Here is a 23,707-nt window from a genome sequence, read left to right as displayed (position 1 = left end):
ACTCCCATCTAAACACGTTTATCTTCCACGTCAATAGGTGGAGATATTATACATGTGCTCTCTGCCATCTATCTATCTATCTATCTATCTATCTATCTATCTATCTATCTATGACTCAGGTTTAGGATCTAGATTAGATTATAATATGTGTGGATGGGAGTATTCTACCTTATCTGGGGCATGAAGAGTTAAATGTGAGTGTTAGAGGAGCTGAACACGCATCTGAGTGCTCCATAGATTGGAGAGAATATAAAACATACCCCAACATTTATTTTTTTCACTCTTCTCAAATTTCAGTCTCATGACCTGTGGAAGTTTACTTGACATCCAGTACAGTAGGTGGCGATAATGCTCCGGAGTTATTCGCCATTAAACAAGAAGAAGAAGAAGAAGAAGGAGGAGGAGAGACATCAGGAGATTAGTGCTATTTGTGAGATACAGTAATGAATTATGGTTTATAACATAATATTTGACATTGAACATAATTAAACGAAACATTTACTGGGGATACATTTTACTTTCTGCAGTACTTCATCTCTTTCTGCATCTTTTCCTTTCCTTCACACCGTAATGTAATGTTGAGCTTAGGTATTTAGCAAAAACAGTCTGCTGGATACTTTACGTCTCTGATCAAGCTGAATCTGTAAGTTATCATGTCTAAACACAGGACGAAAAAGCTCATCATTGAAGATGGTATGTGTTAACCTACTGGTCTTTTGCTCTTTCTATACTGCATCATGATTATAATGCAGCACTAGCTGTCTGTCTTGAATATGTATCATAGGTTTTTATATTAAAACATTCTGGGCTTGAAATCTTCATTTTTAATGTCCTGTACAAATTTACTTTCAGATGAGCCAAAGCAAGATGAGCTGAATCCGTTTTCTTTCAAGGAGTTCGTCCGATACAAGAACCAGCAGTCTTGTACTACAGAAGCCACAGAGGTGAGAAACAACATGACACAGATTTTAATTAAAGTTTAGTAGATTACATGACTTTTGACTGATGTCTCTAATCTAATGTTCCTTTAAAGTCATTAAAGTAGGGTTCACGTTTGTGCATTTACATATACAAATGTAAAACTTGCCAGTAAACAAAAGTAAGTTTATGCAGAATTTCATTGCTGGTAGATTCTTGGCTTGTCTTGTTTTTTTTTTTTTATAATATTTCATATATGTTTGATTTTCCGGGTGTGTGGTGGAGCATTCAACGTCGAACAGGATTATAACACCTCCATAGATTTTGCCACGAAGGGGCCGTTCTTCTCAGACCCGTCTGCGCTCTGTCAGCCTTCTGAAAACGAACCTGAGGAAACATGGATTGAAAGCTGCCGCCCATCAGCCCTTGATGGTTCTCATGACTTCGAACTATCTGGTACTTTAGACCTCAGTGCTTTCTCTGAGCAGTCATCTCTCTGCAGTGATGAGAGGGGAGCACATGTAACTGAATGGGAACTGTGTAATTCTGACTTCCTGCCAAAGAGCCACTTAGCTAGAAGAAGCACAGGAAGCTATGAGGGTGATGAAGAGACTTCAGTGATTGACATTTCCTTCCATCCGAAGAGGAGTAATGCTGAAAATGGCACAAAGAATCCCCAACAGGTATGTTGTGTGAATTGTGAATGGTGTGAGGTTTTGTATATACATGAGCCAATTGTTATATTATAATTGGTGCAAATGAATGTTTTTAAAGGTGTTTTGTGTGTTTTAGCTTAGAGAAGAGAATTCTCTACTCAGAAAGCAAGTCAAAGAACTCCTTAGAAGGTCAGAATCTGACTCCAAAAGGTAGGCTATTTACACCAATTGTAATATTATATACATTACTAAATGTAAAATAACACATTAATTGTAATTCTTTTGAGGTAATTAAAGATTAGATTACCCAAAAGTGAACATTCACTCACTCTCAGGTCATCGTATGTGTAGATGAGTTTGTTTCTTCATCGGAACAGTTTTGGAGAAATTTAGCATTACATCACTTGCTCACCAACGGATCCTCTGCAAGTGAATGGGTGCCGTCAGAATGAGAGTCCAAACAGCTGATAAAAACATCACAATAATTCACACGACTCCAGTCCATGAAGAAACAAACTCATTTAGATATTGTATGGCCTTAGGGTAAATGTTCAGCACATTTTTATTTTTGGGTGAACCATTCATTTAATGGACTGAAGCTGCTGTGCTTTTATTAAGTTTCTAGATGATTTCTCACTGTTAAACTATCCAATTGTAATAGGATCAAACAACTGACGGATGAGTTGCACAACAAGAAGTTGCAGGAGGAGAGAGAGGCTAAGGCTTTGGAGACAATGGTGCAGTCAGTAGAACAAAACCTTGAGTTAATGACGGTATTAAGCACTGTGTTATCTTTCATATGACATTTCTTTTTTGTTTTTAGTGTAAATCCTATTCTTATAAATGCTTTAAAAAATTCTGTTTTTTTTTTTCCAATACAGAAGCGAGCAGTCAAAGCTGAAAATAGTATTTCAAAATTGAAACAAGAGATACAACAACTCCAGGTTGGACTTCTTTTCATATGCACAAGCACACTGAAGAAAGCATACTATGCACATACATTATATAATGTCATCCAGCTATATACTATATTATAAGTTTATGAATTTGTGAGCAAAATATTCAGGTCTGTTATTGTTCAGATTAAAACTCCATTAGTGCAACTATTTGTAATGTTTTCTTCCCAGGGTCAGCTTGAAGGATATAAAAGTGAAAATGAGAGGCTAAGATATGGAGAAACTACAGCCTTAACTACAATGAGACACAATGCACAAGTGGCCTCTGAGTACCTTAACAAAGCAGCTCAAGATGCAGAGACTTCTATTAAGTATGATTAACAACAATCACTTCAATCATTTAACAATGATCAGAAATGTAAATAAATGATCTAATGTATCATTGCACTGAATGTGTTTTGTATTTTTACAGGCAGCTGCTGTCAGGAAGAGAGACACTGTGTTATGTTTCCCAGTTATTGACATCTATTGACAAGATCACCGAGATTCATGATTGACTTTCTCTTTAAACATCATGTTCTGTACTCTATAGACTCACTGCATTTGCATGGTACATCGTTTATTTTGTTCATCCACTTCATTAAAATCATGTTTAGTTTATAGAAAATAACAAAATGAGGTGTGATGGGCCAAATGATTAACAAAATAAGCTCTAGCAGGAACCAAATAAAAAAAGTGTACCAAATAGTGCCTTGGATTCTCACCAAAATCAAAGATCTATATTGTAGTAGAGTATGGGGAAACAATATTTTCAAAAACGTTTTGCACTTTTATTAAACAATGAGTCAAGTCACTTCTTAAAATACTATAGCAGATTATTAACCAGATTTTGTTTTATGATATATAACTTAACATATTTGATATGTTCTAAATATGTTCTAAATTACAACATTTTAAGTATTTGTTTATTTAAAAATACTTTACTAATCAATACTGGATTGTGTGCCTTATATTCATAATGCTCTTTATTGATTTAATAAAGAAGATTATTTTAGTCACGTGGTCCTGTTATTCTTTGAGAATCTGAAAATTAGTATCTCTATATTATTGCGTTAACATTCAATAGATGCTAAATTATGAAACCATTATTATATGGCTTTTTTTATATCTACTTTTTGTACAATATACAATATCTATACTAAATATTAAAGCAGTAAGTATAAATTTAATGTTTATTAATTAAAATAGTAATGAACATACTAAAACAATTTGCTAGTTTGGTAGCTGAGAGATGTATTTATTTATTTCTAGATCAGTAGGTGGCGGTAATGCACCTTTTTTGCTGGTTTGCCAAACCGCCATAAAACACTAGAAGAAGAAGAAGAAGAAGCTCGCTGAGAGGCGATGGGACTTTTATTATGACGCGTCAGTGAGGATGACGCATTATTGACGCGCGCTTCATGTTTGTATCTTTGTACACAACGCGTTACATGAACGTCGAGTAGTTTTAGTAGGGGAGAATTATTCTTGACAGTTTTAAGTAAGATTTACATAAATCTTTGTGATATTTGCAACCCGCCATTCAAAGCAACGACTTTGATTTATTGTGTAACAAGTGTAAATCTAGTTTGTGAAGTCCCTAATAAACATGCTGCTGCGCTGGAAGATTTGAGTGGGACATTTAGAAAAGCGTGCAGTGATGCCGCAGCATCCAGGAGGTGTTTTTGTTGTGTTGGTGTGATCGAAGAGCTGCAACACTGAAGCCATTAGCAGCATGATGCTTTAAAGGAAAGCTAATGTAAGTACAGGTCTGCACGGCACAGACAAACTAGAGATCCGGTCTCTACACGTTTCTGTCCCGTTGCCAAACACTCATGTACTGTATTTTCTACTTCGTGAGCTAGAAGTGAGTTTAGATTTACATTTTATATTGAATATAGAAGTTTTTTAGATATCTGTTTAAAGAGTTACTGTTTCTTACTACAGCATTACATTTGAGTAGATGTGAAACGTTACAAGTAAATAGAAAGTAGGTACTGAATCAAAAGAAGAAAAAACTCACTGTCTAATATGTAATAAATAGAAATCTAATCTACATTTAATTTAATAATTGAGTACTGTATTTAAACTGAAATAAAGAGACTTTGTAAACCAACTCTTTTCTATGTGTGTAAGAAACACTTTTAAGATTGAATATTTTTTAACATTTTAAATTCAGCTGTAAATTCTATGGTTTCTCTGATGTAGATTAGACATCTTTTTAAAAGGAGAGTTATTAAATTATAGTGGTTTCATTGGCTGTTTTCACAGGAGAGAATAAAATAGACTTTGTTTTGTAATTACAGGAAATTCTTTAGATCTGTGAAATATGCCCAGAATAATATCCATGCACTTTACACCACTGCAAATGAGTAAGGTCATATTGGCAAACTGTACAATGTTGTAACCCAGTAACCTGTAAAAAGTTGGGTTTTCAGGTCTCACCTCGTCTATCATGGAATCAAATGAGTTGCTTGCGAAGAGAGAAAGAATCCAGAGGGAGATTTTGGCTCTTGAGAGTACTCTGGGTGCGGACAGCAGCATCATAGACCTTCTGTCATCTGACAGCAGCAGTGACGGTAAGTTACCGTCTCCTAACTGTGAGAGAGATGCCTTGTGGCCATCCCATTGCACTAATTCACCAGTGAGTGAATCAGGGTAATCATAAGTGAATCGTTCTTTTATATCAAATTTATTCACACAATTGTCTGAATGAATCAGAAGTGATCTAAAAATTATTTGATGGAATCCTTATCCAGCATAACTGGAATGGTCATGGAAAAGTCTTGGAATTGCACTGGCCAAAAAGTATAGGGGCCTTGTATTTGGCCTGTGCTCTGTGCCTTATATTAATGTCATAAATAACGTTTCCTTGACAGATGATGAATCTGATGACAGTGGACCTGAAGTTGAAGGAGTGGTAAGAATTTAGAAAACCGCATGGTTACTATGACACACTATAGTAATTAAATATAATGTTCTTCTTGTAATGTTTTTCTTTTCATTTTTTAAATTGCTTTTAATTGACTCTAGGAGCGCGATGACTTGGAGGCAGAGCGTCTGCGGATACAGAGGGAGATTGAAGAGTTAGAGAATACACTTGGTGCTAATGCAGCACTGGCCGATGTGTTGGATGGTGAATTATATCTTAGTATTCATAGCGATTATTGCATTTCATTATTGGGTCTGCTGTTTCAGCTATACAAATATTTTGTTTTTAAATTAATTTGTCTTAATTATTTTTTTTGTTTTGTAAAACAGGGAGTGAACATGATACTGATTCGGTGAGTTTCCACTTTGTTTCTTTGATACATGCTTGTGCTGACACTGTTTTTTGTGTTTTCTCATTATTGTTTTAAATGCTTATAATACAGTTTTGTTCTGCTCTCATTAGAGTGATGAAGACAGTGATGATGATGAGTTGGATCTTCCTCAAAATGTGGAGACTTGCCTGCAGATGAATTTAGTCTATCAGGAGGTGCTGAAAGAGAAGCTAGTTGAGCTGGAAAAACTCCTCAATGAGAACCAACAGCAGCAGGTGAACAACAACATCAAGGCTGCAGTTCATTAAAACAGAGTCTTCATGCCACTCAGTTGCATGGGTTTAATTACAGTAGAACCATTTTAAAGCCTACTGTATCTCCACAGAAAGAGATTGATGCCCAGATCTCTGGCCCAAGCACTTCTAGCTCCTCCGTACCAGGAATTCCCCCTCAGAAACAATTTCTTGGATACTTCTTGAAGCCTTACTTCAAAGACAAACTCACTGGTCTGGTATGTTATGAAACTAATACTGGAAGTCTTTTTTATTCTTTTTTTATTTTATTTCTTTCCTGTGAAGTTTTATTAATGTTTTTGTTTGCTTCTAGGGCCCTCCAGCAAATGAAGAAACTAAAGCGAGACTGTGTCATGGTACCAGACACATTGATGACCTGAAAATAAAAAGATGTATGTTTTATGGCAGCATGAGTGCTTGATATTACTTGTAGTGAACTGATTTTTTAATAAAAATAAAACGCTGGTTAATTCTTTCAGGGGACGGTTGGCAGAAGACTTTGCTGACCGACACAGTCGCCAAAGACACTTTGAAACGGATGCTACAACCCAAACTATCCAAGTGAGTTCTGGAAAAAAGGAAAACCAAACCTAAATATATGATTATTGTTGCCTTGTTTGTGCAATTTGGATAAAAAAAAAGTTGTGCATTTAGAAATGCAAGTTTGCTTTTTCTGTTAAATTGAAGTATATGTGTAGTTTTGTTGATAATGGCTGTTTTTATTACATTTTGAGAGCTTCTAATGGTCTGTGTTTTCTTAGGCTGGACTATCTGAGTGCCAAGATGTCTAGAGCTGATGATGAGGGAAAAGAAGAATTGAAAAAACAAATAGATTTAATCGAGAAAGAAATTGCAGAAATAAGGTAAAAGCATTTTAAGAACCTCGTCTAAGAGAACATGTCCTGTAAGATTGTACCTACACTACAGTTCAGAGGTTAGAGGTCAGAAATATTTTTTTTGAAAGAAGTCTATGCAGTTGTAATGTTACAAAAGGTTTCTGTTTTAAATAAATGCTTTCGTCAAAGGATGCGAAAAATGTATATTAAGCATCTGTTTTCAACATTCATAATTATAAGAAATGTTTCTTAAGGACCAAATCAGCATATCACAATGATTTCTGAAGAATCATGTGACATTGAAGACTGGCGTAATGATGCTGAAAATTTAGCTTTGCCATCACTGGAATAAATTGGATTTTAAAATGTATTCAAATAGAGAACAGTTGCTTTAAATGGTACTAATATTTCTCAGTATTGCTGTTTTACTGTATTTTGATCAAATACAGTATAAGAAGCCTTGGGGAGCATAAGAGGCTTATTTTGAAAACAATAAAAAAAAGCATTAAAGACCCACAAACTTTTGAATGGTTGTGTGCAAAAAAATAAATAAAGTATAATCAAACTTTGTAATATCGTCTTAGTGCCCTGAGAGACGATCAGCTGCTGGGTAATCGCCATGACGATCATGACTGGGAGAAAATATCAAATATTGACGTAAGTTATGTAGTTGTTTTATTAAGGTGCATGCAAATAAATCTTGTTCTGTCTTCTAACATCAGTTTTCCATTTCTAAAAGAATGAACGAATGTGTTTTTGTTTGATAGTTTGAAGGTTTGCGACATGCTGAGGATTTGAAAAGGTTCTGGCAGAACTATTTGCACCCCTCCATTAACAAGTCAGTATGGAAACAGGATGAGATTGATAAACTGAAAAGAATTGTGGAAGAGTACAATTGCTGCCATTGGGACAAAATCGCAGAGGCTCTTGGGGTAAGGGCAGAGAAATTCAGGCACATTCAAAACAGCAGCTAATGTTAACATGCGATTTAATAAGGTTTTCAATGTTTAACAGTGCAACATTCACTATATAATGCCTTTGATATATAAATATACTTGTATATAATATATTTGTGTGTGTGTGTGTGTTTTTTTTCCAGACAAATAGAACGGCTTTCATGTGCTTCCAGACTTACCAGCGCTACATTTCAAAGACCTTCAGAAGGAAAGAGTGGACAAAAGAAGAAGATGAGATCCTCAAAAAACTTGTTGAAAAAATGAAAATTGGCAACTTCATTCCTTACATACAGAGTGAGATATTTGGATCTTCTTGAGCGCTTGTGCTGAATTTTGCATATTTGTGTCTAAAACAGATCATTCTGTCTCTGAAATCAGATTGGATAAGCCAAATTCAGAATAAAATAATTCATATACACTACCGTTCGAAAGTTTGGGGTCAGTAAGACTTTTAATGTTTTTTTAAAGAAGTCTCTTCTGCTCATCAAGGCTGCATTTATTTGATCAAAAAAAAAAAAAACTGTAATCTTGCAAAATGTTATTAGAATATAAAATAATGGTTTCTATTTAAATATCATTTAAAATATAATTTATTTCTGTGATGCAAAGCTGAATTTCCAGCATCATGATCATGACTCCAGTATAAAAGTGTCACATGATCATTCAGAAATCATTCTAAAATGCTGATTTATTATTAGAATTATCAATGTTGGCAACACCCAAATATTTTTTGGAAGCTGTGATACTTTTTTTCAGGATTCTTTGATGAATAAAAAGTTAAAAAGAACAGCATTTATTTAAAATAGAAATCTTTTTTAACAATATACACTACCATTCAAGGATGTGTTAAATTTAAGTGATAGAAAAGATTCATATTGTTAGAAAAGATTTCTATTTTGAATAAATGCTGTTCTTTTTAACTTTTTATTCATCAGAGAAGCCTGAAAAAATATCGCAGTTTCCAAAAAAAAATATTTGGCAGTACAACTGTTGCCAACATTGATAATTCTAATAATAAATCAGCATATTGGAATGATTTCTGAAGGATCATGTGACACTTTTTACTGGAGTAATGGCTGATTTAAATTCAGCTTTGCATCAGAGAAATAAATTATATTTTAAAGGATTATTAAAATAGAAAACATTATTTCATATTGTAATAACATTTTGGCAGATTACCATTTTTTGATCAAATAAATGCAGGCCTGATGAGCATAAGAGACTTTTTAAAAAAACATTACAGTGCAGCAAAAGAAGCACTATCCACAGAATTAGTAAATAGTTTTATACCTTTTACAGACTTAAAACAAACGATAAATGAATACATCAGAAATAAATGGCAATCAGAATGGGATCAATGTCTAAATAATAAGTTGCATGAAATAAATCCTGATGTGAAGAAAAAACTTAACCTCTGTTTTGAGAATCGTTGGAATCAAGTCATCTATACACGATGCAGAATAGGACATTCAAAAATTACACATAAATTTTTACTCTCAGGAGAAAATCCTCCAAAATGTTCATCTTGTCAGAATTCATTGTCCATTAAACATATCCTTCTAGATTGTATTACATCTGCCCCTGTGAGAAACCTTTTTTATTCCGTTGATACTTTTGGAAAAATTTTTTAATCAAGTGAATCCGAACATGGTCCTAAGATTTCTAGAGGAAATAAATGTTAAACATCTTTTCTAGTCTTCCTTTGATTGATTGCACTTTATTCTCGCCATGAATATAGCCTTAGAAGCTGGTATGGCGTTTAAAAGAAAAAAAAGAAAAAGAAAAAAACATTACAAGTCTTACTGACCCCAAACTTTCGAACGGTAGTGTATATAATATAGATTTAATTCTTATATAGACAGAAAAAAACAGTGAGGGAACAACAAGGGATTGTTCACACACAATGCATTCCTGCATCCATCTGCACTTTCCAAAAATCATTTTTTAACTATTCGTTTTAAATGTAAGAATATGTCCTTTATAACAGGTTTAATTTATAGATTTCATTTTCTTCAATTGTGTTTTGGAAAATCACAGGGGCTAAATATTCGTATTATTTATTATCTCCACAGTGTCATTCTTCATGGAGGGCCGTGATGGATCACAGCTGGCATATCGCTGGACATCTGTTTTGGATCCCTCTATAAAGAAAGGCCCCTGGTCCAAAGAGGAGGACCAGGTATGGAGCATAATTAATTGTGGATATTCCACTCTCTTTCAATAAATGAGAAACTGATTTAATGCATTGTTTTTGCGATATACCATATACCGTCAATGAAGACACAATGTTTTAAAATCTGTTGCAGTCACACATGCCTATGTTCACTAATTTGACTAACCGTTCTCATATCAGTTGTTGCGGAATGCTGTCGCAAAATATGGCACCAAAGAATGGGGGAAAATCAGATTGGAAGTCCCAGGCAGGACTGACGGTGCTTGTCGTGACAGGTACAGTGTGACACATTTCAATGTAATGTTTCAAAATAACACCCAAATCAATCTGGCTGGATTGACTAGTGCTTGATATGTATATGAATATTTTTGCATCTTAGGTATTTGGATTGTCTTCAGGAGAATGTGAAAAAGGGTCCTTGGAGCAAAGAGGAAGTGGAACTACTAAAAGAAAAGGTTGCGAAATATGGTGTTGGTAAGTGATATCCCTCTTAAAAGGTTAAAACTTCGGAATTAACTATCACTACCTCAATAAACTAGCTTTTTTTAACATATATATATATATATATATATATATATATATATATATATATATACTATACTATATTATTATTATTATTATTATTATTTTTTTTTTTCAAAATATAAAAATGAAATTATTTGCATTTTTGTTTTGTAAATATTTACATATTTGTTTTCAATTTCAATTTTTTGGGGGGGCCATGGGCCTCAGTCAACTTAGATTTTTGGCCCTTTGTATTAAAACATTTGGGCACATCTGATCATTGTTTTCCAGGCAAGTGGACTAAGATTGCCTCAGAGATCCCAAACCGGATTGACTGTCAGTGTCTAAGCAAGTGGAAATTACTAACACAAGCTGTAAGTTCATTTCAGAATGTCTTGCGTCCTTCAAGAAGATTAAATATCATAAGTATACACATTTGGTTGTTGCTTCTGTTTTTCAGAGGAAGAGTAAAGCATGTCAGCGTAAAGGCATAAAAAGACAAAGGAAGCCAACAACAGTGCCACGAAAAAGAAAAAGACAAAAAACATTGAAAACTATTAAAAAGGAGATGCTCTCCTCCAGTGAGGACGAAAAACAGGTAAAGTATATGGACAGTGATGTTGAACCAGATGTTCCCTCAGTCAAAGTTCAGGAAATACCACGAAAGGACTACGTACAGCCAGATATGAAGGAATGGATACCTGTAAATGCCAACACAGGGGTTCATTCTCTAGAAACTGTCAGGACTGTGTGGGTCCATCCTCCCTCCAATGAGGAGGAGCTAGAGAAATCCACTCTAGAATCTGGCTCAGGCCGCATTCGATCAAAGAACAGCAAATGTCCAAAAGTCATGCTCTGTTTAGTGCGCAATACCATCCTGAACCGCTTTGGAAACATGGAAAGGTCTTATGTAGGTTTGAAACCTACTGTCTTGCAGAGTCAGGTAAGAGGTTTTCTTTTTCCTTTCCCTTTTAAGGTCAGATTAGATTTATTTAGTTTTATTTATATGTTCTGCAGTGCTTCTGTATAAAAGTGCATTTCATTTCATGCATGTAGACTGAAGATGAGAAGGCCATGCTCAAGGTGTCTGTGAGTGATATTAAACATTTCCTGCAGTGGAAGGGAACATCTGTAGTTAAGAAGGTATGGTTAACACAAACACACATTTATTGTAAATAAGGCCATTACATTATTATTATTTAAGTATAATAGAAAATAGTTGCTACTTTCTAATAAGCTAACAAGATTTAAAACTATAGCCTTATTCAGACTTAAGACTGTTAAGGCAGTATTGTCTTTTTATTATCATAATTACTATTTAAAAAATAATATTTGGAAAATATATTGTTAAATAAATAAACTGATTGTATGATTTTGTCCTTTCAAAATGACCTAAAGGAGAAAATGACAAGTTCAAAAAATATTAAGAAAAGAAGGTCGGTTCAGGACGTGGCCAGCCTTAATAATGACCTCTTTAAAGCCATCACCCCATGGATTGGCAATGTGATCCTGCCTGCTCCAGTGAATGAAAACACATTTTGTGAAGGTACAGACCCTTTTTTCACTTCTGACGAAACACCTAAATTTTTGTGGTACCGAAGAAATATTTGAGCAGCCTCACATATCAGACGGGTAATTGCTGATAAATAAAGTTTCACCCCTTCTTCCTGTTAAATATCTTGTTTCACTTCAAAATGTATCACATTATGGAAGGGTGGTTTCTGCAGGTCCTAAAAAGTCTTAAATCGCCCTTCCACAATTTATAGCCTTAAAAAAGGTCTTGCATCAGAGCAGAAAGTCATAAATTCATAGTCATCGCATTAAATGTTGAATGCATTGCCAAAATGAATATCTTCCTGTTTGTTTTCCGGTACAAATATCTAACATTCTTAAATGAACATATATTTATTTGAGATGCCAATTTAAAACCGAAAAGTCTTGAAAATATTTACAAAATTATGTTTATGCTTACAAAACGAGAACAAATATCTGTCAATAGTACATATGAACATTTCCCTTTTAATGAAGTTACCTTTAGCTGAGCCCACTGACATATTTTTGTTCATTGTTTTAAACATAAATGTATTTTACTGGAAACAAGAAAATATATCTTTATTTAAGAATCTTTAGACATCTGCACTGGAAAACAAGACAAAAGGGGATTTCCATACTTGTTCTAGTGGTTGATAGTTATTCAAGCCTTCAGCAATTATTATTATTTATTTTTTATTTTTTTTGTAAAATTAATTAAAAATAATGGAGATCAGTTGGAAGCTGTATTTTGAAGTTCTGCTAATACAACTCTTTGGGTTCAGTTCCATAAACTTAGCCTTTATGTTAAGACAATGTCTTAAGTACGAGTTTGACCAACTAGCAGTTAGCCAATAAGTAATCAGTCTTATTTTTGGAATGAACTTAGAATAATCTATGCTTTTATGTAACTGAATTTTAAAAACTGTAAGACCAGTTTAAATCATTTATGCAAATGGCCCATTGTGAGTTTGCTAGATAATTATATTTAGAGAACTTATCGTAAGAATGACATTGTTTTACATATTGTGTAAGAGAGACGCATTGTGTTTCCATTGATCCTTAAAATTTTTTTGCTAAGTCTTAAAGTCTTAAATTGACCTTAATAAAGCCTGCAGAAACTATAATATATAAGATATAACTATAACTATAATTCGCATTGACTTTAAGCAATAAGTGCAATTTAGCTTATAGTACTCTAGTTTGCAGATTCAACATGGACCTAATTATGAGTAAATAATTCAAGGCTTTTTTGTCAGTAATTCAATAATCAATAATGATTTTACAGGTGATATTGTTGGAATGAAAGCAGAAGACATCGCTCTTCCAAAAACATCAGTGTTTTCATTTTTCCTCAAAGTAAGTCTAATTACTTTGTCAGTTATTATTAAGAAATTGAAAAACAAAGACAGCAGTTTCACATGGTTGTATTTTCTTAACACAGGCTCTTCAAATAGATATCAAAGGTTGCAGGAATGTCATTGAAATTCAGCAAATAATCAACATTAAGGTATTTATCAATCAATCCAGTGTCTTAAGTTTATTAGCCTAGTTCTCATACTGTGTTGCTGATGTGCATATGAATATGCAGTGTTTTTAAAAGAAATTATCTTGAAGATTAATGTTCCCTCAGTATTATCAGTTGTTCTCTCTTGTCTTGTCTTTTTTCAGAAGCCAATTGCTCAATCTAAACCAAGTACAGGTATGTCAGTTTATATTTATCCATTTAAATTTTTTTAAATGTAATAGCAAATAATGCACATATCCAACGAGCTCTAGTTCTTTCTGCAGTAACATGCTTAATGTCATTGTTTCCTTCCTATGGTTATTTAGCTCCTCCTCAAAAAGTGTCAGTGATTCTTAAGGATGCAAAACAGAAAGCTTCGCACAAGAAACCTGCAGAACCTCCTCAGCACCCACCTCCCCTGCAGCCAGTTCTTCTTAACCCTCTCCAACTGCCAGCCAGACAGAAGACTACCCCTGCTTTTATTCAACCCAAAACTCTTGTCATTACACAGCCAAACAGGCAGAGGGCAGTGCAGCCTTTACTAATTAAGTCACCACCACAAGTTTTATCACAGATCCCTTTACCGCTAATACAGCCGACAGCACCTGCTCAACCTGTCATGGCCTCAGCCCCCAAATCACCAAGTACAGAGGACTCAAGCAGCATCAGATCTGCAAAACGCATCCGCAAACCTACTGAGAAAGTCCAAGCCCTAATGGAAGAAGCTAAAGCTAAAGATAGTAAAAAAGAGTCATCGAAACAAAATCAAGGCAAACAGAATGTTGTTTTTGCAACTATTACATTGCAGACACAGCCAGTAAACTGGATTTTTACCCCCACCAAGTTGGTACAAGTAACCGGTCCACTTTCTGCTAATATCCCAAGCAACCAGACACTAACTGTGCCAAATAGTTCCCCCCTGAATAACAGTATTAGTCCATGCATCTCAACTAATCTGAACCCAGCATCATCTGCACTGTTTGTTGCTGCTTCCTCTGTTGGTCCTACCCTTATACATTCTTCAGTCTCGAATGCCTCCAGAGATACCCCAAAGACTTCCTCCTCTGTGAACATTAGCCCCAAAGGCATCCAGACACCTCTTTCACCTACTTCTACCTTAGTACAGAGCAAAAGTGTACTACATAGTGTTCAGATGTCATCCCCGACACCTATCAATGTGGACCAGAAAGGTTCACATGTTGAAGCTACGAAGAACTCCTCTGAGTCCTCTTCTGATGAATCCATTGTAAGGCTATATGAAACATCTACATCAACTGGTTCCAGAGTATCTCCTGCTGTTTTCAGTGTTCTTCCATTTCCCTTGACTGTGCCACCTTTGACTAGTTCACCAGTTGTATTGAAACCAACAAATAATGTTAATAGTGTATCTGAAAATGGCTGTGTTCTTGTGAGAACTAATCAGAATTATCCAACCATCATCCAACAGAAAAGTTTGCCCGACACAATATTGAGCCCTCTTTCTGCTTCTAGAACACCAGTTGCTCCTTCACCTCCGGTTGTAGCTAAGTGTCCTCAGATTGTAGCTCCATTAGCTCAGATTGTGGCTGTGTCACCTCAGATTATGGCTCCATCACCTCAGATTGTAGCTCCATCAACTCGCATTGGGGCTCCATCACCTCAGATTGTGGCTCCATCCCCTTTAATTGCTGCATCATCACCTCAGTTTGTGGCTCCATCAGTTCAGTTTGTGGCTCCATCACCTCGGATTGCTGCTTCATCACCTCGGATTGTGGCTTCATCACCTCGGATTGTGGCTCCATCACCTCAGTTTGTGGCTCCATCACCTCAGTTTGTGGCTCCATCACCTCAGTTTGTGGCTCCATCAGATCAGATTGGGGCTCCATCACCTCAGATTATGGCTCCATCAACTCGGATTGGGGCTCCATCACCTCAGATTGCGGCTCCATCACCTCAGTTTGTGGCTCCATCACCTCAGTTTGTGGCTCCATCACCTCAGATTGCGGCTCCATCACCTCAGTTTGTGGCTCCATCAGCTCGGGTTGCGGCTCCACCACCTCAGATTGTGGCTCCATCAACTCAGATTGGGGCTCCATCACCTCAGATTATGGCTCCATCAACTCGGATTGGGGCTCCATCACCTCAGATTGCGGCTCCATCACCTCCGTTTGTGGCTCCATCAGCTCGGGTTGCGGCTCCACCAATTCAGATTGTTGCTCCATCACTTCAGATTGTGGCTTCACCACCTTGGACTGTGGCTCCATCACCTCGGATTATGGCTCCATCACCTCAGACTGTGGCTCCATCACCTCGGATTATGGCTCCATCACCTCAGACTGTGGCTCCATCACCTCGGATTATGGCTCCGTCCCCTCCATCACCTCAGACTGTGGCTCCATCACCTCTGATTATGGCTCCGTCCCCTCCATCACCTCAGACTGTGGCTCCATCACCTCGGATTATGGCTCCGTCCCCTCCATCACCTCAGACTGTGGCTCCATCGCTTCGTTTTATGGCTCCATCAGCTCGGGTTGTGGCTCCTCCACCTCCGATTGCAGCTTCATCAGCTCGGATTGCAGCTCCATCAGTTCAGATTGTGGCTCCACCACCTCGGATTATGGCTCCATCACCTCAGATTGCTGCTCCATCAGCTCAAATTGCAGCTCCATCAGCTCGGACTGTGGCTCCATCAGAAATACCTCAAATTAGAACATCAAGTGAACAATTGCTCCCTCTTCCTGATATTCCCTCTGATGTTGTTAGCTTTAATCCTCACTTGATATTCCCTGAGCGGTCATCTGAAGTAGATGACTGGATGAATGGAAAAGGTGGAATTCCACTATCTCATTTAGAGATGTCTTTGCCTTACCTTCCGCCATCTGCTGCCAGCATCAAAACACTGACTTCTTTGCTCAAAGTTAAACAATCTCTGCTTGCAGCTGCAGTGAATATCCTGCCAGTTGAGTATCAAAACTATAGAGAGGAAGAAGCTCAAGTAGCTGCCATCCGCAAAATGATTGCTGAAAGATTTGCCTCAAACCCAGCGTACCAGCTTTTGAAGGCTCGTTTCTTGTCATGCTTTACTTTACCAGCCCTTTTGGCCACTATAAACCCTTCTGTGAAATGTGAGTTGCCCACAGATAACAATGGTGATGAAGATGAGGTCTTGTTTTTGGAAAATATAAAAAAAAGGATTCGGCCACCATCTGCAGTAAGTTACGCATAACATTGAAGCAGTCTTTGTTTTATTTGTTCATTTATTTTTATCATAATTTATGCCTTTTCCCTATCTTTCAGAGGATTGAGCTTAACACAAATGAAAACGAAGCATCAGCGAAAGAGTTCTCAGGAATCAGTACAAAAAGACAAACGAGTCAACATTGAGCTACATAAGATTCAACATCTGAATGAGTACCAGTAACTTGTGTACCACTAAAAAAAAATCAATATTACAGTTAAAGGAACCAGTCAGATATTAATTGCACTAATTTTGTTTGCTCCATCCATACGTTTTAAGAACATTCAGTATGTGTCCTGACAATTTTTTGGAAATAAAACTATAAAAAACAAGACTCGGAAGTTTGCACTGACCTACTATTAAATTATCATATACTTTCATGTTGTTACTGCTTTTTAAATAAGTAGAAATGTGAAATGATTTGTCATTATTTGTTTTTGTGCATTTGTATTATAAGCATTTGCGTTTTGTTATGGTTTTATATTATGTGATCAAAATGTGCAACCTACACCAGAATCTAAAGGTTTGTGAACTTTTAAAAAATTATGAATTTATAATAAATTTTTTTACATTCAATACCACTTAATAAAAGTACATAATTTCTTGTGTTTTTATACAAAACCCATTTCCCATGAGATGAGAACATCAGTACCTTAATAGAAGCTGTTGTGTGTTGAGAGCACAGAGAAACACTGAATATATTATTAACGGTTGACTATATATATTTCTTCAGAAAATTATGTACTCATTATTTAGTCATTCTGTGACCAAATATTACACAAAGTGTGTTGCAGCTCAACAATTTATTGTGAAATAGAGGGGAATTAAAAAAAAAAAAAAAAAAAACTGCAATGACAGCTGGAAAAAGGGAACTTATGTCACCACAGAGCTCAGTGAACTTCATTTCCTTTTTTAGTTTACAGACGAGCTGAATGTGTAATGCGCGTTTAGCCTTAACTTGCAATCAAACAACTATTTTTCAAGCTAACAAAGAGCTAGAGTCAGTCATGTTTGATGGCCCAGGGGGTTTTGAGGTGGAGGAGGATGATGAGTGCTGGGCACGGCTGGAAGACTACAGAATGCTTCTCATCAAGACCATTGAGCCCTCAAGGATAACACCTTATCTGAGACAATGTAAAGTGCTGAGCAGCGAGGACGAAGAACAGATCTACAATGACCCCAGTCTGGTTATCAGGCGTAGAAAAGTTGGTAAGTGTTTTTAGGCCACATAAGGTCCAACTGTTTTCAAACATTAAATATACAGCAAATATTGCTGAAAGAAATAGTTACTGAATTATCTGAAGCTTTCTATCTTATTTTCTAAGTACACACTTATTGGTCTCTAGATATTTATATGGTTCATTAATGTTTTTTTTTTATTTGCTTATAGGGATGCTGCTGGACATATTACAAAGAACTGGCCTCAAAGGATATGAAGCATTTCTAGAGAGTTTGGAGCTAGACTACCCAGATGTGTACCGCAAAATCACCGGCAAAGAGCCTGCTAGGGTCTTCTCCGTACTTATTGGTAAGTTGTATATTTTTCAATACAAAGTATCATTTGGTCAGTATACTTTTTTAATATGTTAAACAAAAATACTTTAGCCACATCTTTTATGCAAATAAAATTTGAAAACTGCTATCATCATAGGCCAGAGGACTTTGGGAAATATTGCCACAGGATTTTTAACCATAGGGTCTCTGGAGGGTACTAAAAGGGGTCCTTAGAGAGGATATAAAATTTCATGTTTCCATCATGTTAATTAATGTTTGTTCATGTATGGATTTCCAGACTTTTGACATCTTTATAATTTCATTTATTATTAGCCTTTCATGAACACCCTGCAGTTTTTTTTTTTAAAAAATAGTTTTTTGAAAAAATTTTGTGTTGTGTTGTTTTTTGTGTTTTTCGATATTTTTATAAAAGAGTGTGATATATTTTATTTTTGTTTTTTTTTATATATGGTATATAATAATCACATTCAAGTCTATGTGATAAACGAGTTGGGTCAAAAGTAATATAAAAGTAGGCTAGTCATCTACCCAGCACTGCACACACATTCATACTATACAGAACCTGCTTTTTTATGATCTGCAAAGAACTTACTCAAAAGAAAGAATGCTAATTTGAATGAATCTGTTGAATGAAGGATTCAAGGAATCACTGTTAAAGACGCCCACTCTTTGCAATGCCACCACCTGCTGTAACAATGTACACTGAAAAATCCCCACCACAAATGTCCAGACTCAGAGTCTGTATGGAAATTAAATTTAAACTATTAATTAAATTTGAAACTAACTGTTTAATAAAATGTAGTAATACTAAGTTACTATTCTAGATTAAAGTTATTATATTGTGTTACTGATAAAAACGTGCTTTTTATACTTAAAAGTACTTATATGTTTCTACGTTGCAAGCACAGGTAGAAATTTTGACTATTTCTGTACGCAAACCTCTGGTTTACAGAACTCTCTCTGTTCACCCAGACACGGCCGGTGAATGTGGCCTCACTCAGTTCCTAATGAGCGAGGTCTCTCGCCTACAGAAGCTCGCACAGGACGAACGGAGGAAGCGACTCGAAGTGTCTGCGCAGGTGGCGGAGCAGCTAGACACCATCCGCCAGCTGCAGCTGTGTGAGAGCGAGCTGCACAAACAGCAGGACCGCGTGCAGCGCATCCGAGAGGAGCGCGAGCGCACGTGCGAGGAGGCGCGTAAACTGAGAGACGAGAATTACCGACTGATGCACGACCTGACCCGCCTGAGCGAGGACAAGAACTGCGCGCTCATGTGTAACAGAGACCTCCAGCTCGAGGTGATCAGTCAGTCCAGCAAGAAGACCTGTCAAAAACTGGGTCTTAGTTCACCACAAAAGAAATAAGAAATTAAATGCATTTGCGCTCATAACTGTAATTTTAACTGTAAAGGTCCCAATAGGATTTTTCCATTGGCTTTTGAATTGTTGCAGAAACAACTAACAAAAGTTTATTATTCTTACATGTTTTATAATCTTAAAGGGTTAGTTCACCCAAAAATGAAAATGGAAACTTGTTTCTGAGTTTTGGCCTACAAAAATATGTCATCGCTGTAGCATGTCTATGTCTACAGAAGGGCAAAGTTGAAGAAAGTAGACTATTAGTTTTCTAAAGTATTATAATATATATATATTATATATATATATATATATATATATATATATATATATATATATATATATTTTTTTGTTATGTTGTTTTTTTATATTTTCTTTTTTCTTTTTTTTTTTATTTTTGTTTTATTTTTTCTTTTTGTATTTTTTTTTTTCTTTTTTTTTGTTCCTTTCTGTAAGATTGAGAAATTGAAACACAGCTTAATGAATGCAGAAAGTGACTCAAAGATCCAACGGAAAAAAACAGTAACCTTGAAGAATGCGATGGAGCAGAGGCCAAGTCCTGAGCTGATCTGGCAGTTGCAGAGAGAAAATGACATCCTTAAAGCTCGCATACAGGAGCTCAAAAGTGCTTCCAAGGTAAATCAGTCTCATTAGTCTACACTAATCAAAATGTGAACAAGAATGCCTAATACACACAATTCACTGACGCGCAGGTCCAAACTCTGGAGCATAAAAAACTTGATTCACAGTCATTAGAGGAATTCAAGCAACAAAGTCAGGCACAATACCAGGAGCTGGTGAATGATCTCTACAATCTAAGGAAAGACCTACATGACGCAGAAGAGCTGAGTGATAAGGTAACCTTTGTTTAATATGGACTGGATTCAAAGTAAATTCAAAGAAAATGTTACTTTGTTTTTTGTTAGGCATATCATACTAGGAGATATATAAGTATTGTACACGCCACCATTATAATAAATATATTATATTTATTATATATTATATATATATTTAGTAAATATATTTCAAAAGGTGCTGTAGACATTAAATTTTCACCAGATGTTGGTAACAACCCAAGTAATTCATACATACAAATAAAACAAAACAAATAAGTTCAGAAATTAAGTTATGTGTATAAAAATGGAATGACACTGGGAAAAAGTATTGAACTACTGAAATGTATTTAATACTTTGTACAAAAGCCTTTGTTGGTAATGACAGCTTCATGACACCTCCTGTATGGAGAAACTAGTCGCATGCATTGCTCAGGTATGATTTTGACCCATTCTTCAACACAGTCTTCAAATCTTGAAGGTTCTGTGAGCCTCTTCTATGAACTCTGATCTTTAGTTCTTATTTTCTATTGGATTCAAGTCAGGTGATTGGCTGGGCCATTCTAGCAGCTTTATGTCCATCCTTGTTTCATCTTCATCATCCTGGTACTGTAGGTGCTGGGACTGAACCAGCTAATATTAATTTCCACTGACTAGGGGCAGGATTGCTTTCTAATTACTTTCTAATTGCTTTTTTCTATGCCTTTTTGCACCTCCCTTTCTTCATGTGTTCAATACTTTTTCCCTGCGTTGTTCCATTTTATTACACGTAATTTCATTTCTGAACTTATTTGTTTTGTTTATTTGTATTATGGATTACTTGGGCTGTTACCGACATCTGGTGAAAATTTCAATTCAACAACACCTTCAGAAATATATTTACTGAGAAAAATGGTGATGTGTTTAATACTTATTTTACCCGCTGTAGATATATGCGTGTGTTTGTGTGTGTGTGTATGTGCGTGTGTGTATAATGTATGTATATATATTTTTTTAATATAATTCTGTTTTAAAATTTAATATCGACAGGAGAAGGATGAACTAGAGCTGAAGTGCATAATGCTTAAAAAGGACTCCAAAATGTACCGTGACAGAATGGAAGACATTCTGAAGCAGCTGGAAGAAGTCATCAAAGAAAGAGACAAGGTATCTCACTTTCCTCTTTGCATGACAAAGCATATAGCAACATAATGTGGTTAATTTTACATTAGATCAGAGAAGCACAAACAAGGGCCTGTGGACCAAAGTTGCCCTGTGACAGCTTTTGATTTGGCCCAAAATCCATATAAGCAGAGGGGGGAAAACCATGTAATTAAAGCATATCTTTATTTTTAACTTATCTTTTTGTTTTAAACATATTTTATTTTTGCATTGAAAATATAAATTTGATTAAGAAGCTTACATTTTAATATAATATAATTGTAATATAATATTAATATAATTTGGCCCACAGCCCTCAAACTAGTTTGAAATTTGGACCGTCATAAAAAACATTTGGTCACATCTGCATCAGATGAAGAAATGCTCTTTATTGAGATTTATTCAATGTATCTGTTGTATGTATCACATTAACCACACCAGTTGTATGGCATTGCTCTCTTAATAGGCTATTTGTACAAGAGAGGAGTACCATTTGGAGAACTCAAAAAATCTCCAAGACAAAGACCAGTACCGCAAACAGATCCGGGAGATGGGAGAGCGTTATGATGAGCTTCAAGTCCAGTTGTTTCGAACTCAAGGAGAAGTTCTTGCTCTGCAGTCAAAGCTTCGCAAACAGAAAAACCCAATTCAAGTGGTATGTACAAAATTTATACTACGCAGAGTGACCATGACATGTGTGAATGGAACAGATGAGTCATTATTTTGTTCAAGTGCTTCCTGTTGTGTCATTCTGATGTAAGCACATTATCTTTAGGCACAAAATGCATGATCATTGGGTAATGGTAATAATGAATAGTGTTTGTTATGATGTGTTTTATTCCTCAGAACTCAGAAGAAAGCTCCTTGCTAAGTTCATTTGAGGTAATTTTATATAACTCTCTATTAAACATTTAAATGCAAACACTCTTCAGAATTTCTGTTGTCTTTCTCATCATAAATTGGCATTGTTCTCCACAGCATTTGGTTTGTATTCTTTTTAGTCATCAACAGGGTTGCTTGCATTTTGTCCACAGATGAAAAGTCTGACTAGTGAGGAGGAGTCCAGGGAAAGGGGTGAAAAGGGTAACATTCTCAGGTTTTCTCCATCAGATCTCATGCAAAAAAAAATATTATTCTTGTTTTTTAAACATTGTTCCTGTTTCCTCACACAGATATGAGTGAAGAGTCACAGAGCCAGACATCTGGAGAGTACAATGTAGGTATCTTTGTTGTGGATGCTTATTCATACAGTGATAGTGGCTTCATTTTTTTATGCATATTTGATGTTTGCAGTATTCCGAGAGGATGTTCTCTGAGGAGGACATATCAGCTAACTGCAGACTTAAAGGAAAATGCAACTTTTATTATAGGAGGTTGGTTTTTTTATTTTGATTTTTTTCATAACAATTTAACCATTGGAATTAACAATTGAATCAGAACTACTAATATATTTCAGATAGAAATGAAATGGAATGATTTGTTTCTAAGAATACTCTTAATGTGGTCTTGGACAGGAAACGTGCTTTAAGAACCAAAAAATTCACAGACAAAGAGAGTGTGCAGTGCATACTGGACAACACTACTGGGAGTGATACGGACGGGATGTGACATACAGCTTTGGACAAGGAGATGAAATGTGACCACCTTTGAAGGCATATTTAAAATGCAATTTAATGATAATCCAACATTGTTCTGCATCCAGTGACCTCTAAAACCTGATAAGCATCATATCGATATCATTGTGTTTACTGTTAAAGTATGTCCAGTCAGTCACTTGTCATAAATCCGATTTGACAATTTTTCTGTTTAATATATGAAATATAAAATATCATTTATGTATATCTTGTTCTCTTGAGCAAAAACTGTGAAAATGTTTGAATGATTTATTTGTACCCAAATAAACTTTAAGACTTTAAGGTATGTGGAGAAACTGATGTTTAAAAATGAACTTACCCTAAAAATATTCACTAAACTTAAAAGTCTGACAGTTATCTCTAGTTTCTCATATAAGGGCATGAATGATACTGTATGAACCGATGTGAATGGGATATTCTAATTATTTTTCTATTAACTTTT

The 23,707-nt window shown here is 35.6% G+C and overlaps 3 protein-coding genes across 9 annotated transcripts; all 3 read left to right on the top strand.

The window, feature by feature from the left end:
• The first annotated feature begins 356 nt into the window (after nt 1–356).
• Nucleotides 357–3,522, top strand: entr1 (endosome associated trafficking regulator 1). 3 transcript variants are annotated; one of them, XM_019100051.2, is made up of 9 exons: nt 357–430; nt 589–693; nt 853–944; nt 1,191–1,601; nt 1,711–1,784; nt 2,236–2,347; nt 2,456–2,518; nt 2,702–2,841; nt 2,943–3,522. In XM_019100051.2, the coding sequence occupies exons 2-9, from the start codon at nt 654–656 to the stop codon at nt 3,025–3,027; spliced, it is 1,017 nt and encodes a 338-aa protein (XP_018955596.2). In that variant the 5' UTR covers nt 357–430; nt 589–653; the 3' UTR covers nt 3,028–3,522. The 3 variants fall into 3 exon arrangements, with proteins under 3 accessions (XP_018955596.2, XP_042580596.1, XP_018955593.2); XM_042724662.1 differs by having other exon boundaries at nt 362–440; XM_019100048.2 differs by having other exon boundaries at nt 378–693.
• Nucleotides 3,523–3,861: 339 nt separating this feature from the next.
• On the top strand, nt 3,862–17,374 carry LOC109067927 (snRNA-activating protein complex subunit 4-like). Of its 3 annotated transcripts, none has more exons than XM_042724657.1 (26): nt 3,862–4,188; nt 4,244–4,268; nt 4,948–5,088; nt 5,389–5,429; nt 5,543–5,645; nt 5,771–5,793; nt 5,904–6,047; nt 6,158–6,283; nt 6,379–6,457; nt 6,545–6,626; nt 6,827–6,928; nt 7,486–7,558; nt 7,669–7,833; nt 8,001–8,151; nt 9,930–10,036; nt 10,211–10,305; nt 10,410–10,504; nt 10,826–10,908; nt 10,995–11,477; nt 11,591–11,677; nt 11,933–12,080; nt 13,353–13,423; nt 13,509–13,574; nt 13,736–13,766; nt 13,898–16,761; nt 16,848–17,374. In XM_042724657.1, exons 3-26 carry the CDS (start codon nt 4,965–4,967, stop codon nt 16,932–16,934), a joined length of 5,430 nt encoding a protein of 1,809 aa, XP_042580591.1. In that variant the 5' UTR covers nt 3,862–4,188; nt 4,244–4,268; nt 4,948–4,964; the 3' UTR covers nt 16,935–17,374. The 3 variants fall into 3 exon arrangements, with proteins under 3 accessions (XP_042580591.1, XP_042580592.1, XP_042580593.1); XM_042724658.1 differs by having other exon boundaries at nt 4,936–5,088; XM_042724659.1 differs by having other exon boundaries at nt 3,862–4,268; nt 13,898–15,930; nt 16,033–16,761.
• A 144-nt stretch (nt 17,375–17,518) lies between these two features.
• Nucleotides 17,519–23,547, top strand: LOC109067948 (caspase recruitment domain-containing protein 9-like). Of its 3 annotated transcripts, none has more exons than XM_042724661.1 (12): nt 17,519–17,997; nt 18,179–18,316; nt 19,276–19,601; nt 20,115–20,294; nt 20,372–20,515; nt 21,512–21,637; nt 22,098–22,286; nt 22,478–22,513; nt 22,666–22,714; nt 22,804–22,847; nt 22,925–23,004; nt 23,146–23,547. In XM_042724661.1, exons 1-12 carry the CDS (start codon nt 17,721–17,723, stop codon nt 23,237–23,239), a joined length of 1,683 nt encoding a protein of 560 aa, XP_042580595.1. In that variant the 5' UTR covers nt 17,519–17,720; the 3' UTR covers nt 23,240–23,547. The 3 variants fall into 3 exon arrangements, 2 of the variants coding, with proteins under 2 accessions (XP_042580595.1, XP_042580594.1); XM_042724660.1 differs by having other exon boundaries at nt 22,633–22,714; XR_006154883.1 differs by lacking the exon at nt 23,146–23,547 and having other exon boundaries at nt 22,610–22,714; nt 22,925–22,980.
• The last annotated feature ends 160 nt before the right edge of the window (nt 23,548–23,707 follow it).

Source organism: Cyprinus carpio, chromosome B5, assembly GCF_018340385.1.
Source record: "Cyprinus carpio isolate SPL01 chromosome B5, ASM1834038v1, whole genome shotgun sequence".
Lineage (NCBI taxonomy): Eukaryota > Metazoa > Chordata > Actinopteri > Cypriniformes > Cyprinidae > Cyprinus > Cyprinus carpio.
Note: the sequence above shows the minus strand (reverse complement) of the source record. Positions and strands in the feature narration are given on the sequence as shown.